At 44.3% G+C, this 15,050-nt stretch overlaps 1 protein-coding gene across 4 annotated transcripts in view; it reads left to right on the top strand.

Annotated features, from left to right (window-relative positions):
• LOC138526426 (toll-like receptor 13) overlaps positions 1–11,707 on the top strand; it is a 269,812-nt gene extending 258,105 nt beyond the window's left edge. For all 4 annotated transcript variants that reach the window (XM_069637187.1, XM_069637171.1, XM_069637195.1 and 1 more), the window contains one exon: positions 9,310–11,707. In XM_069637187.1, the coding sequence (XP_069493288.1) occupies positions 9,310–9,472 (163 nt within the window). In that variant the 3' untranslated portion in view covers positions 9,473–11,707. The remainder of the gene's footprint in view (positions 1–9,309) is intronic.
• Positions 11,708–15,050: the final 3,343 nt, after the last annotated feature.

Raw genomic sequence — 15,050 nt, 5'->3', positions numbered from 1 at the left:
GGCCTTCAACACCCTTAAAGAAGAAGAATGAAATACACAAAGGACAGTTCATGCTACATACTAGCATGGTCCAAACTATCAAGAAGAAGTGGCCGGACCTCACCGGAGAGGAGGGATCAAAGGATGACCTAGACACATGGTATGACATCTCCAAAGGAGGACACACGACATCTAGGCTTTACGAGCAGCTTATGAAAACCAATAACACTAAGGAACTGTACATACAAGACTTGTGGGAGACGGAACTCCAAAGGCCCTTTACGGATCAAGAATGGTGAAGGGTCATACGATATACGAAAATGCAAGATTCAAGCAGAGCGTACCTCACCCCAAAAAGACTATCCAGGATGGGGTGTAAAGACACTCAAATTTGCCCCAGATGTGCTGCGGAAAATGCAGACATGCTCCACATGTTCTGGGTGTGCCCACTAATACAGACATTTTGGGAAGGCATCAAGGCTAGGGCGGCCATGGGCGGATAACAAATGCAACAATGGATGCCAGAAAGCTACTTGCTAGGACTGTTCCCAAGGGGAGGCAACCGAAAGACAGATATAGCCAAGATGAAGGACTTGATGTGCATCCTGGCAAAACGCAGGATCACAATGGCATGGAAGGCCAACATAGGGCCCAGCATAGAAGCATGTTGGGCAAACCTGAATCGTTGGGCACTGGCAGAGACAACAGTATGAACCAGCACAGTCCAGAAAGGGTCAAGAGAAAGTAGTGACAAAATAATGGCTTGGAACACACTCCTACAGGATATGCTGGGATCCAGAGATAACAGGGACACGGAGGACGCCGCCCAATCAGAAAGCGAGGTTACGAATCGGATGGACCAAGAAGAAAACCCAAATGAAAAGACCTAACCAGCCGTGGGCGCTATTCAAACCCAAGCTCAAAGGGTTTGATGAACTGACAAGCAGCTGAGAAGAGGTAATCGGAGGACTGTGTGCATAGATATCAGAAGGCACCATGACAATTCCAACTGTGAGAGACTCCCCGTAAGCAGTGCCATTCTGTATGTTATGCCATGGCATTTGTTGTATTGTTGTTTAGTGTTGAATGTTATAAAAAACAATAGTGTTTTTTTTTAAAAAACATTGTATGGAAGAAGGGGGAGAGGCATCGAGGATGTGGTGCAAAAAAAGTACACCGGAGGGTGATGGGTAAGAACAATAGGGTAAATAACACAGAGGTAAAAATCTGGAAAGGTAGGTCAGCAGATTGACAGACTATTGCTGAGATCTGTGATTAACCTGCATGTCACTGCACCTGATTGTGGGACTGACACAACCCCTTTCATCATACTGACAAAATGATGCATACTTGGTTTATGAACATATGTTTAAGTGAAGACTTCTCTTATATTTTGTCAGGTTGCTTTCTCATCTGACTTGGTGCTTTGTCAACCAGATTTATTGAACAGTGTACTTAGTTTAGCCATTGAATAACAACTTTGCAGAAAGCATTTTGATGGGTCTAATATTGAAGATGGAATAGGGGAAGACGAAATCTCCTCTGCTGTTTAAGTTTAAAAGTGGAACCAGGAAGCTAGGGCTTACATCCCAACCTTATTTTTATGGTTTAAAGTGCGGACCTAGCTCAAGAGCAACAGAGCGTTCTGTACAGCATTTGAGGTGGCATATTTTAACAGCAGTGCAGTGTTGTGAGTTTGGGTCTCTGTGTCGGTATGTCGATTGGGGTTAGTCATTGGTCAGATATTGTTCAAAAAAACATGTTTTGAGAGATGTGTGGCCAACACCGGGATCGCATTCGAGAGGGTGGATGTGTTACAAAAGAAGGATTTGTTTGCAGACAGGTTGTGATTCAAGCCTATTGGTCAATTTGCTGCATGAGGACCTTCCACAATTGGCACATTATGGTAGCCTAAGGAAACCACTTTTCATCACTGTGCATTGTTTTCTTTAAATGCCTGTGAGGAAAGTCTCATTCACATGGGTTTATAATATATAGTATTATTCCAGTGTATTACTCCATATATAAACAAATATTAACCATTTACATAATGCATATTGGTGGGGAGGCAGTATGCCAAGTGAGGTTTTTATGCTGTGGGGGTTGGTAAAAGGGTGCCGGGTATTGCTTATGTGTTGTGTGAAGGGGGGGGAAGAAGCCAGGTATGGGTCTTGCGCCATGCCAGTGCATGTTTGGATCTCAGCCAGGGCCCCTGAGTCAACTCTACCAATGAATTCTGCAGCTTCTTCGCCTTTTTACATTGGTCTAAAACTAAAGATGGGATGCGATGGAATGAGATGGGAAGACATGTAGCCTGCCAAACTGGGACACGAGAAACCGGGGCTCAAATCCCACGTTTCCCATTTCACAAATTATATTATTCTGGTGAAATCATTTTAGTATGTTTGGTATGTGTGGGAGGTTCCCTGGGGCCTAGAGATGTATTATGTTTAGTTTTTCAGGAAGTCGGGGGCACTGCATTGTGGGCGTGGGCCAATGCACCATGGGCCAGAAAATTGCATTTGCTCCCCAGGCCAACATTTGCCAGTCCTTCCCTGCCAGGGAGGTCTTGCAGAAGAGACAGTAAGCAATTTCAATGATCTTCAAATGTTAACAAAATCATCACAGGGCCTGGTGGAGGATAAACAACGTCTTTAGTCTCCAGGCCTGCAAACTCTCTTCTCACACCCCTAGACCTGGCAAATCAACATCAACCACTTGCATTCTAGTCCTTTCACCTCTTCATCGCCATGTTTGGCTTTCAAGAATACTTATAGAGATGGCTTGAAAAGAACACAAACCACAATAAATGACCTGGTTTCATATAAAGGTCATTCAAGAAATATGTTAAACAAAAAGAGTACGGTTGTTGCATTAGTTCCCACCCATCTTGAATGGAAGACTACATGTACCACAATGCAATTTAGCATTGGACTGCAAAATTGATGGTGGATTAGTAAATAGGCCTTTACAACTTAAGGACTCACTGCAAAAGATATTAGGCCTCTTTACAAATTCAGTGGTACAGGGGCAAATGGCAGTAATAGAATTACCACCACTTTGCCACACAGCGATTCTCTGAGTTTGGAGAGGAAATTGAATTTTTGTCTCCAGAATGTAGCTGGAGATAAATCCCTCACTTTGCATAAAACATCAGCGGATTTACTCTGGTAGAATTACTGCTCTTATTAAATCCACAAAAGTCATCCTGGGGCCGTATGGACTCCAAAGATGGTGTGATGCCAATGTTACCCCACCCATCAGTTTTGCAGTAATTCTCTGTGAGTACTGGACAATTACTCATAATTAGGCCCAATGTGTGCAATGTTAGCCTAGTTGTTTTTCATTGTTTGATAAAGGAATGTTTCATAAATCATGCAGGGAAAAAGTGAAATTTTACAAAACAAATGCGTTAGGTGTGTCATAAGCATAAATGAAAATACCAGTGAGTTCACTTTTTGTGAGTGACGTATTTGAATTGTCTTGAAAGAAGGCATACATCTGGGTAGTGTAAAGGAGGCATGGTATCACAAGTATGACACTCACACAAGAGGTACAGGTTTCAAAACCTTATAGCTATGTTGGGAGCAGTCTCTACCATCAAATAATAAAGAAAGCACAGTCCTAGTCAGTCACTGTCAAATCAAAAATGGCCTATACTAACAAAACCTAATGCCTGCCCTATCTCTTGTTCAAATGGTATGTAAAGGGGAATGTGTATGCAAAGAAAGATCAGTGTTATAGCATAAAGGATCAAGATGGCTGAGTTAGCTCTCCTCCCCACATTGGACAGCACAGAGTAAGGCGGCCCCCATAAACAGGATGACACACTCTGGCACAGGTTCTCAAAACAAAGGCAGTTCAATACGTGGATCGAGACACACCTGGCCTTCTACGTTAAAGTCACTTATTCCAGCTTTCCAAAAGTTCTTTCACAGTTCAACAAAAAGTTCACATAGGTCTCCCTCTGTCCGGCTCAGACCTCTCAAAGCTTTAACAGTTCACATAGGTCTGCCTCAGCCAGGCTCGGACCTCTCAATCAACAAGTACCTGATTCAACGCAGATCTCCCTCAGCCAGGCTCGGACCTAGCAATCACAGCACTTGCAGGGTTTCCCTTCCAAAAGCTTTATTCACATTCGGTGGGGGTTCCCTTCCCCTAACTTATTTCACGCTTCCTGTCTCCCTCAGTCGGGCTCAGAACTTTCATTAATGTCAAAGACTTTTTAATGTGCGAGGCTTTAACTATAGACCTACGCAGGACCACTTCAACTTTCACTTCAGCCCTCCCTTTGGTTATTTGCCCCACAAAAGTTCAAAGAAATCTTTCTCTCAAAGCATTCACCTTTTAACTTCCCCTTTTGCCGGGGTTAATCTTGACCATTGTGCATTTTATAGTTCGTTCACTTTGTTGCTTTATAACAAACCATTTCACATTTCGCTGAGACTTTCGAGTGGGCTACTTCCTTTTGCCGGACCACTCCGCTACTCTGTATCACTAGCTTCACAGTTATCAGCCGCTATAAAGTTCATCATTGGTTAGCTTTCCTTTGTGTCTCATCAGCATGTGCGCGACCTTCACTTGTGAGATACACTGTTGCAGCTTCAATCTTTCCTTGAAGCAAACCAGCCTTTCACGTATCTCGCTAACTCACCGGTTGTGCGCGTTCCTTTCCTGTCTCTTCGGCTTTGATTCATGAGTCAAGGTTAATACCACAGGCTTCGCCTTGCCTCCCCAACTCTGTCGTTCTCCCGGGATAGTCGTTGGCATCCTTGAAACACAATGCCGGTTTCTTCTTGTCTCCGATTTGGCTTTCTCTGCATCTCCTTCGGGGCTTCCCCGAGGCAACAACCTCCTGCAGGGTTTCTCTACCCTGTGCTCTAGTCCCTAGATCGGTAGTCCTGCTCCAGTGGGTTCGTCTACACCCTGGAAGTTCTGCTTCTTCTCGTGTTCCACCTTGCTCAGAGTGTGTCTCTATGTTCCACCTTTTATTTGTGTGGGGAGAGCTAATGGGTATCAGATTTATGTGATTAAAGTCAAGTGCCTGACTTTGCCTGACCCGATTAGCAGGGAAATGTCCAATGAGACAAGTGTTAGCCTCTTAACTCTCAACCGCCCTCTTCCTCAGCCCAGTGTTTGTGAAGAATGGGGTGGGGGGGAGTTGGGACGTTGGAGGATCCTATAAAACAGGATGGCGATATGGGCACGAGAAAGGGGGGGATACCGCGTCTCACCATCGGTTGCCTCAACCCCACTCCCCGAAGGCCCTTCACCCAGGTGATCCTCCCGCACTGGTCCTCCCCCAGGGTCTGGATCCAAAGGCGATTGCAGTGCCCTGGACACCTGAGAGAGATACAGGGCACTAGTAAGTGAGACACCCTTTGGTTTCTACCAGTAGCTAACTGGTGCTTTCTGTGTGCTATAAGAATTAAAATGTCCTTATATCATTTCTTCTCAACTAAACATTGAAGCTGGCCCTGGGAACCCCTGCTGGGTCCGACCATGATGCCCTTCAACATTCACAAAAACACACAGGTACAGTCAGAACAGCACACTTCGCAGAACGAGCAATGCCCAAGTGATTTGCCCACCCTATGCTGCTTGGCTCAGACTGCCTCTCCCACACAGCACCCTAATTCCATTTCACGGTGCAAGGATCTCTGTCTGGAACCTGGCTCACAGAGACATCTGCCCTGTAGACACCCACTTCTAAAATTGGAATGAAAGAAATAAGAGCCAACAATAGCATGCTACTGCTGCCAACCAGTGGTCCCTGGCATTCATGTATAGAACAAAACATTCCGCATATACATTTGGAGGTGCCCAGTGCAGGGTTTCACTATAACACCATTTAAACCCAGGAACTTCGGTACTACTCTGGCAGCTTACTCCTCACCCAGCACTTAGATTCCTTCTGGCTGCCAGTCCACCCGCACCGACAATACTCCTCACACCGCACACAGATCCCTTATGACTGTCAGTCCATTCCTGCTGGTAGCCCATGCACCCTCACTGGCAATGTCAGTAAATCCTCACATTAATGCTGCCACGTCACTGTCCTGGGCCGAGGATACATGTGAACTTAATGCTTGTGTTTATTTGCCAGACCTAATATTAAGGTAATGTGCACTGGCATTGACATCCTATTTCCCTTTCTATCTGAGCAGTGAAAATCTGCTAACAGGGTCTGAAAGGTGTGTCTTTTTTATCGAGTGTTCCCCACTCACTCCCCTGGATAAACTTCCTGGGTAAGAAAAATTCTCAACGCCCTGCCCACTACTGCCATTGCTTCCAAGGCAGGTGGTTACTACAGCCAGACTCTAAAAACATATGTGAATAACCTGTAAAACACATATGGGCCTCATTCCGACTTTGGAGGTAAGCACGCCGCTATTTGCCGCATGGCTGCCTCCAAAATCGTTCCGACTCCGCCCTGATGAATGGAGTAATTGCCAGTCCATTCCAAGGTTGGAAGGACCGGTAATTCCCCATTCACCAGGGCCCTTCCTCATTCCCACTTGAGCCCCCAGGGGGCTCAATGGGAATGGGGAAGGTGCTAATAACGGTACCGTAAATTAAAAGCAGGCGTTAAGGGACGACCTGCAAAGGGAACTCGTAGTAGGCCGGTAAGGGTTTAACGGCACCGTTCTCGTTACCGGTGACCGTTAACCCTTACCGCCCTACTCGGAATGAGGCCCATATTCCAATCACTGCTGATAGTCGTTCTTCGTTGTTTGGTCATAGAATGCATACTGCTGAGCTGGTTGACAGTAGCACATGTTATTTACATTGGACATTGAAACAAAAGAGCAACGTTGGCAGCTAGCACACGCTGTAAAATACTGGTTCTTTTCCTGAAACCTGTGAAGCACACCTCGTCCTAGGCAGTTTAAGGGAGATTGTATATCATGTTTAATGCACAACAGTTCTATTCTTTCCGCTGAAGAAATTAACAAGACCTTCTCGTGTTTGTGCATATTGGCCACCCACAACATGATGAAGAAAAAACTCAGATGATTCCCACCACAAGGGAAAACTTGCGTTAATGGGTATCAACATAGGGTTGAGTGCTTGCTAGCACATTTCAGTGGTGTTATGAATGGGTCATATGCACCTCGGTGGGGAAGGAAGTTTAGCTTTGGGAAAGGTGTACGTGGGCAAAACATGGATATGTGTGTTTGGCGGAAAAGGTGAATGTGCTTACATCATAAACGTGTTTTACAGTGGCATGCTGGCATATACTGAATGCACGACACAGGCTTCATAAAAATGTTCTCACAAGGCAGTGTTGACAGAAATTGGGAACAGCCATCATGAAAACGTTGGCATACTGATATGTCCTTGCACAACCAGCATGAACATTTGTTCATAAAGTGGTAATACTGACATTTATTTAGCACAGCCAGCATCAAAATGTGTTCATGCAGTGGCGGTTTTAGCAAATATTGTGACCAAGAAAGTGTTTTACCGTGGAGTGATGCTGGCATATATTGTGGGCGCAGTAGACATGAAACTGTTTTACTGTGGTAGTGCTGGCATGTATTGTGGTAACATGGGCAAAGAAAGTGTTTTGTAAAAAGCTCTTGATTTTATTCAAAGATTTTTGCTGCAAGATGTGCCATTTCAACCCATTATTTTGAAATAAATTCTCCACAAGGGAGCTCTCTCACCCCACAACTCTTCCAGCTCCCTCACAGGGCTCTCTCACTGTTAATTATTTACGGGAAATTAAGACAGTACTAATAAAACTAAGAAAAAGTTCTGAATGGAGGTGTCTACTCAGGAGCTTCATGGGTCCCCTGGCACCAAAATGTGCCCCTGCCACTCCTGGGGATATTTTGCTTCATATTGTTGTCATGCTATTGGCCTCTTCCTTTTCTTCCTGGAGAATTTACAAACATTAGCATTCCTTTTTCCGAGACTTCCCGTTTCATCTGTGTATGTTTGTGGGAATATTTACAGGAACTATTGTTCTGGTTTTGGACAGTCAGTAATATTCCTACTGTGTAAAGTGTTCTGTTGCTTCCCGAAGCTAGCTCCACACTCAATAAATAGCCTAATAATACTGATAATAATAATGTGTTACACAGTGGTTGCTGGAACGTTTTTTCTTTGAACTTCACTTGCACAAACCCAAGCATCCCTTCTCAAAATGGCAGCCATGTCAATGACTGTTTTTCCTACCCGAGAACCCGATATTCTCATGAACGAACCGTTGTTTTGTAGAAGAGATGATTTGGAAAATACTTCACTGAAAGTAAAAAACATTAGGACTTTCCTGAGCACAGTTACATATTACACACAGAGGTGGACTGCCTAGGCGTGAACCCTTCCGCCCACCAAATTGTATGATCCTTGCTCTTTTTTGGAATATCGACTATGAGACTCTCTGGGAAACTGTTCCATGAACTTATTTGGGTCTTTATTATTTGAATATGTATTGGTCATTCTGCAAACCTGACTACATTTTCTATGCAGTATGTTGGCAAGCCTAACCTTACCTTCAGGTCAATCGGTAGATGCATTAACAGGTCAGTGCCATTGACAGAATGGAGTAGCTGGGGCTAAGAAGGCAGGACCCAGAACACATTCCAAATGTCATTTTGTGCATGGACTTGTTGCATCCTCTGTATCAGGGCGGCCAGCATTTTGAAGGGAAGAAAATGCATCTGCAGGAAGGAAATAAAATCCTTGAAACATGTTAATGACTTATAAATGCTGTCTGACATGCATTTATGGCATGCACCATTTCCATTTTCTTCAACAACAAAAAAAAAGAGGGCCGCAAAAGCAAGGCTTCAGGGCGATTTCACATGCTTTTACGCTTTTCTTTTTCGCTCCGTTTTGGTCATGAGGAGAATTGCATGCTGGAGACACACCAGTATGTAAGTGCAAATGTAAGAGGTCCCTTCCATGCAAATGCCACTTTTTTCTAAATTAACACTTTTCTGTGCTAACATACAGCACAACCGTCCGATTCCTGTGTAATTCGCTTGCTTTTAGCAGGTGCTAAAAACAGGCGGATTTCATGTATATTTACGTCTGCATGAAATTCTAATGCTGGCGTAAAAGCAGGACCCCCTCTGAAGGTGGTGGAGGAATGCTCAGCCTGAATGTAAAACCCTTTTTTGGCCCTACGCCGCTTCTGAATGGTTGTAAAATGCTGTGAAGTGTAAAAGTGGGGCAAACATTGCTAAGACCCTGCCTTTAAGCCTTATATTTGCAGCCCAGAGCTCAGAAAATTAGGCTTAGTTCCCCAGTGTTTGGAACATTTTGCGTTGCATGTCCTGTGCTTCACATTCTGCTTTTCTTCACACTGTGTCTCTCCAGGCTCTCGACCTACCATAGACTGAGGAAGCTGTTGAGGAACCATTCCTACATCACTTGGCCTGAAGATCCGACACAGGAGGAGTCATTCTGGATGAAGCTCCAAGCAGAACTAAATTCAGGAGAGGACCAGGAGTATGCCATGCAGCTTGGCATCACTGACTGACTCCTCTCAATAACTCACATGAGGAAGCCCCTTGTCCTCCATTGAAGCTGGGCGGTCTGTGGCGAGGAGACTTGGTGAAACCTCATCCCATCCACCTAAGATTGCAGAGTACAAGGATATTATTTTTAATATACACAGAGGGTATTGTGGATTTGACGATCCGTTGGCTAACTAAGGCCATAGATGGGAAGTAACCCTTGCACAATGAGTGAGAAAAAGTCAGTGGGTTAAGATTGTGCTGACCATAACATCGCCATTGACAATCTCATCTACTAGCCGACATGCTATTTTCCGCAGTACAAGCCACCTTCGGTCATCTACCATCATCTCTACCTGTATCAGGCCCAGACGTTCATTCAGACAGTCTGCCCTTTGCACTGATTTCATTCTCATTGATATGTTGAGCAACCGACCGAAATAAGGGCACCTACACTGTTGTGATTAACACGGCCATCTTTGACTAGTGCAACCATGGGCATTAGCTGCTACTGATCATGCACTGGATTGGGGGTACGGAGATCATCTGTTGTGCACCCATCTTCCATTTCCTAACGTATGACCGCTATTCATACATCTACACAAGGCTCATCTTCTGTGGCGCAGCTTTTATTTATAAATGTAGTTAATAAATCTCATGTAGATGTTGAAAATTGGCTCGAAAGATATGAGTATAGAACAATACTCCAGCTCCGAGTTTCGTCACATAATGTTAATCAAAATAATGTATGTGTGTGAAAAATTGGCTTCAATCATGTATTCAAGATGGACGCCCTTACCCTTTCATATCCTAAATGCGCAAGCTGTGCAGGCGCCATGTTGCTGCTGGTAAGTGAGTTTTGTGAGCCCTTTTTAATCTTCTTCTGGCATTTTCCTTGATTCGGAGATTATATCACAGGGCAGGAGTCACAGGTGATTTTATTTTGGTCGCCCTGATATTGTTAATGTTGGGGATGAGATTTTCTGAGTGCATCCACCATGAATGTCATATGCCACATACAGTTTGCATGACTATATAGCAATGTGTACCATACATAATGATATGACTTTTCAAAAAAAGAGAAATGTTTGTCTGTAATGTGCAGAGTAGATATTCAGAGGCATTCGACCCGTAAAATGTCCCGGTCATCCTTAGTCATACCTAAAAATGCGTTCTCAAAAGAGCATCTCTTTCTTCGGAGCAGTCCTGGACAAATGGCCACTCGACCATCCCAAAGGCACACTTGCAACTCCGTAATTGTCTTATCCTCCATTGTTAGCAGGTCTGAGAAGCACGCCTCTCTACAATATGTCACCCCGCGCCGAGCGTAGGCCTTTCTGTAAACTAGTACATACCACTATGTAGTCATGAGTAACCCCTGATGCCATCTTTTACAATAAGTACACAACTGCACCACATACGTAGGGAGGTTTGTTGGGGCCTGATTATGCAGGCAATTCCCAGAGGTGTCAAGGAGACCCATGCACAGACCAGCCCAGGGGATACGTGCACTGACAAAGCCATGAATAAGGCCGAGCTGTTGGTTGGCATCACAACGTTTTGGTCAGTTATACTTTCAAATGTCTTTTGCGGCAAGACAGTCGGCCATATTAAGAGGCTCCTACCAGTGATTGGTGAATGGAATGAGGCAGCAACAAACATGTCATCCTGTATTCCCTTTCAATGTATTCCAACTGCGAAAAAAAGTCATTATTATCCATGTTTTCCCAAATTGTGGGCATTATACAATGTAGTTGTATGGTCGTTCTCTGTATAGCAGTTTGGGAGTGGCAGGGAGGGCTGGGATCATGGTTGCACCACACTGTTTTGTGTATTTACGTCTCTGTTCATTCAGCAAGTGTGGCCAGCAGATCTACTGGACATGCGGCTCTCCAGACATTTTAGCCTAAACACTCATCATCCATCACCATCACCTATAATGGCTGGGTTTGATGGTAGTTGTTGCCTGTGTGGCCCCCGCTACAATGCACAGCAAGCCGGCGGAGAATGCAGGGAATGAGGCTATTGCAATGCAGTGGAGACTCGACAGAAATGACAGACCGAGTGCCTGGGGAGCCACAGATTACCACCCCTGATGTGTATTGATGAACATTGATATTACATATAGTGATATCCCACAGATCTGACAGAGAAAACACACATAGATTTACAGTTTGTTTTATATTGGATTTTCAATACTTGCTCAACATGAATTTTGTTATTAATGAGTACATCAATAAATTAATGAGTACACTTTGTTCAGGGGGTGTTCAGTGGGGAAGTGTTGTTTTCTGTTGTTCCAGGGAGAGTCATTGGAAGTTGGGTCATGTATGTTTCCCACAGGTCAACAGGACAGCACCTTGCTCGCAGACACTGGAGTGTGGTAGTGTGGTAGTGTGGTGGAAGCACTTGTGGGCAATGCTATCAAGGGGAGAGGTGTCATGGGGTTCAGCAGTCAATATGGTTGGGCAGGGTATAATAGGTGAGAGAGCACAGGTTGATGACTAATGGTTTGGAGGTGAGGACAGTCCAAATAGCATTGGCATTGATGCATTGATATTTGAGGGTGCGGGATGGAAGTCATGAAAGTTTAGAGTAGAATGAAAGGGGTCTTCATCCACCAGTGCCCCCTTTGTTGACCCGTGCAGTCCACCCGCATGGTTCCTTTGTGCAGTTTCTCTTAACAAGTGCACACTGTTGCTTAGAAGGTGCAAATGCTGCTTCTGACTGCACAGCTCTTTGAAGATCATCGGCATCCAAGTGCATGGCGTGTGGGGGCCAGTCTTGAAGGTTCTGAGTGTTTTTTTCAGGCACCCAGATGTCCTTGTTCTTCATTCAAACAACGCTTTGCTTCCCGCTTCTGCTCCTGTTTCCACTTGAGGATGTTGTCCGGCAGCAATGCCTTCTCCAAGATGACGTCCAGCACCGCTAATATCATGATGAATCCACACAAATGGAAAGAACACACCACACAGTATTGTGAGCCCATATCAAAGTATTTTCCGAGGCCAATAGAAAATGACACCCTTGCAAATGGGATGAGCCCAACAACACATCTTAATGGACTCACGTATCAAACTCTTACAGGACCAATAGAAAACAATGGGACTTTTTCAAATGGGAAAGAACATCATCAGTTAGTTGTGTGTGTATACCTCCTATCAAGCCCTTGCAAGGCTAAAGTAAAATGGTCTACTTTACAATACGGGATAGTTGGACAACACAGTAACTTACCTTCAGCAAAGAAGAATTATTTGTTCTTACACATTGGCAATATAATTTTTTAGCCTTTGAAGAACATATTTCTTCTCCTTCTGAGGTGTTTTCCTTTTCATTGAAGGAACCTCACATGCTAGCACTAGCCTATCAATAAACTTGAGCTGTTGGCGTTGCATGGTACTAGGGTAGAACTTCTAGGTTTTCATTCAGAGATTGGTACCGTTGACAGATCCGATCTTACCTAATAGTGTGTTCAAACTTAAACCAGCAGTAATGGCGGCACAGGGAATTTCTCCTCCTGTTTTGAGGGCTATAAGAACCATTGTCAAATGAGCAGAAGTTCTATCATGTCAATTCCTTATTTCTTCTGTTAAAAGGCCGTTCATGCAGGGACTTTGCAGGGAACACTACGTAGGATGCAACGTAGTGTAAAGTACCCTGGATCGCCTAAATAGTATAGCTTTCAGCAGTCTCTCTGGTGTAAATGAAAGGTAGGAGGACAGCTTCATTTTACTGAAGCTATTGTTGTCACCCGTCCAGCAACATCAGAAGGGTAGAAGGCCATCTCCAAAGGAGCGTGAACATCTTGTCCGACTTTGCCGGTTCAATAGTGAGCATTGGTCGCCTAGTCTGCATTGAACCATAGTGGCGACATTTAAGAGTTAAGCCAGTGTTCTTCTGTTAAAAGGCCGTTCATGCAGGGACTTTGCAGGGAACACTACGTAGGATGCAACGTAGTGTAAAGTACCCTGGATCGCCTAAATAGTATAGCTTTCAGCAGTCTCTCTGGTGTAAATGAAAGGTAGGAGGACAGCTTCATTTTACTGAAGCTATTGTTGTCACCCGTCCAGCAACATCAGAAGGGTAGAAGGCCATCTCCAAAGGAGAGTGAACATCTTGTCCGACTTTGCCGGTTCAATAGTGAGCATTGGTCGCCTAGTCTGCATTGAACCATAGTGGCGACATTTAAGAGTTAAGCCAGTGTTCTTCTGTTAAAAGGCCGTTCATGCAGGGACTTTGCAGGGAACACTACGTAGGATGCAACGTAGTGTAAAGTACCCTGGATCGCCTAAATAGTATAGCTTTCAGCAGTCTCTCTGGTGTAAATGAAAGGTAGGAGGACAGCTTCATTTTACTGAAGCTATTGTTGTCACCCGTCCAGCAACATCAGAAGGGTAGAAGGCCATCTCCAAAGGAGAGTGAACATCTTGTCCGACTTTGCGGTTCAATAGTGAGCATTGGTCGCCTAGTCTGCATTGAACCATAGTGGCGACATTTAAGAATTAAGCCAGTGTTTTGCTTTCCAAAAAGTGAACAGACAAACATATCTTTTTATCACCAGTACACTGAATGAAAAACCTTGAACGCAGGTAAGCAATGATTCACACATACACACTCTGTTAGATGATAAATTAGCTCTTATGCGGCTATTTATTCACAAAAGGCATACTACAAGAGAAGTAAATCACATGAAAGGCAGTAATCTAAAGAAAATACATCAACGTTGGCACAACTTTAGCAAACATTCTTATCTTGCAAGAAGTGGCCGAAAAACCCTGAAAACAGCCAGGCACAGAGTTCACAGCAGCCAACAGCCCTGGAGCGAAGCGTCCCCCCTCCAAAATGAGGCTTTGTGCCTGACCCTCCCAGAGTCCCACATTTTAAGCCCTCCGCAAAGGCAGGGTGGCATTTTCTCAAAACCTCTGGCCTGAGTCTCTGCTTGTTGTCGGCTGCCTGTATGCCCCCGGCTAGAGTGACCTATGGTAACCTCAAGGAGCAGAGCTCTTCCCTTTCACAAGAAAGCTAAAACGAACAACTCTGTAGCTCATCCTCAGCTTTGACAATGTCCATGGCAACCTTATCAGGTACTGGCCTGCATATGCGGATCCCAACCTTTTTGCGCACACTGTCTTTGGATGACCAATGCAAACCATTCTAAGCAATGAATAAAGTTGAAAACATGCTTTTCAGGTATGTTTTCATTTTCTGGTTTTATATGCTAATGATGTTCAGAGTTATTCAGATAAAATACATCATGCAGTATAAACCATGTCTACAAAAGAAAAACATAGAAGAATACATTTTACATTACAAAGTTGCACCCATCAAAGGCTCCCCGAACATTATCTTACCCAATGTCCTTCCATGCAGAGATATTGGCAGGAAACGCAGTTTGAGAGAGAGAAAAAACACAGCAGCAAGAAACATTTTTTTCATGAATATTTGACGGGATATTGTTTTAAACATTAATAACCACTATACATGAAAACAGTCTGCTAACCCTGCCTGGCTAACTGCCATGCATTCATGCTGCAAATCCTCACTTATGAACCATATTTGCCTAGAAATTGGTGAGATTCCCGACACAGCTGACCGTGGAAA

This window comes from Ambystoma mexicanum, chromosome 1q (assembly GCF_040938575.1).
Source record: "Ambystoma mexicanum isolate Mex_15411 chromosome 1q, UKY_AmexF1_1, whole genome shotgun sequence".
Taxonomy (NCBI): Eukaryota; Metazoa; Chordata; class Amphibia; order Caudata; family Ambystomatidae; genus Ambystoma; species Ambystoma mexicanum.
The sequence above is the reverse complement of the archived record's forward strand: the minus strand, read 5'-3'. Positions and strand labels throughout refer to the sequence as shown.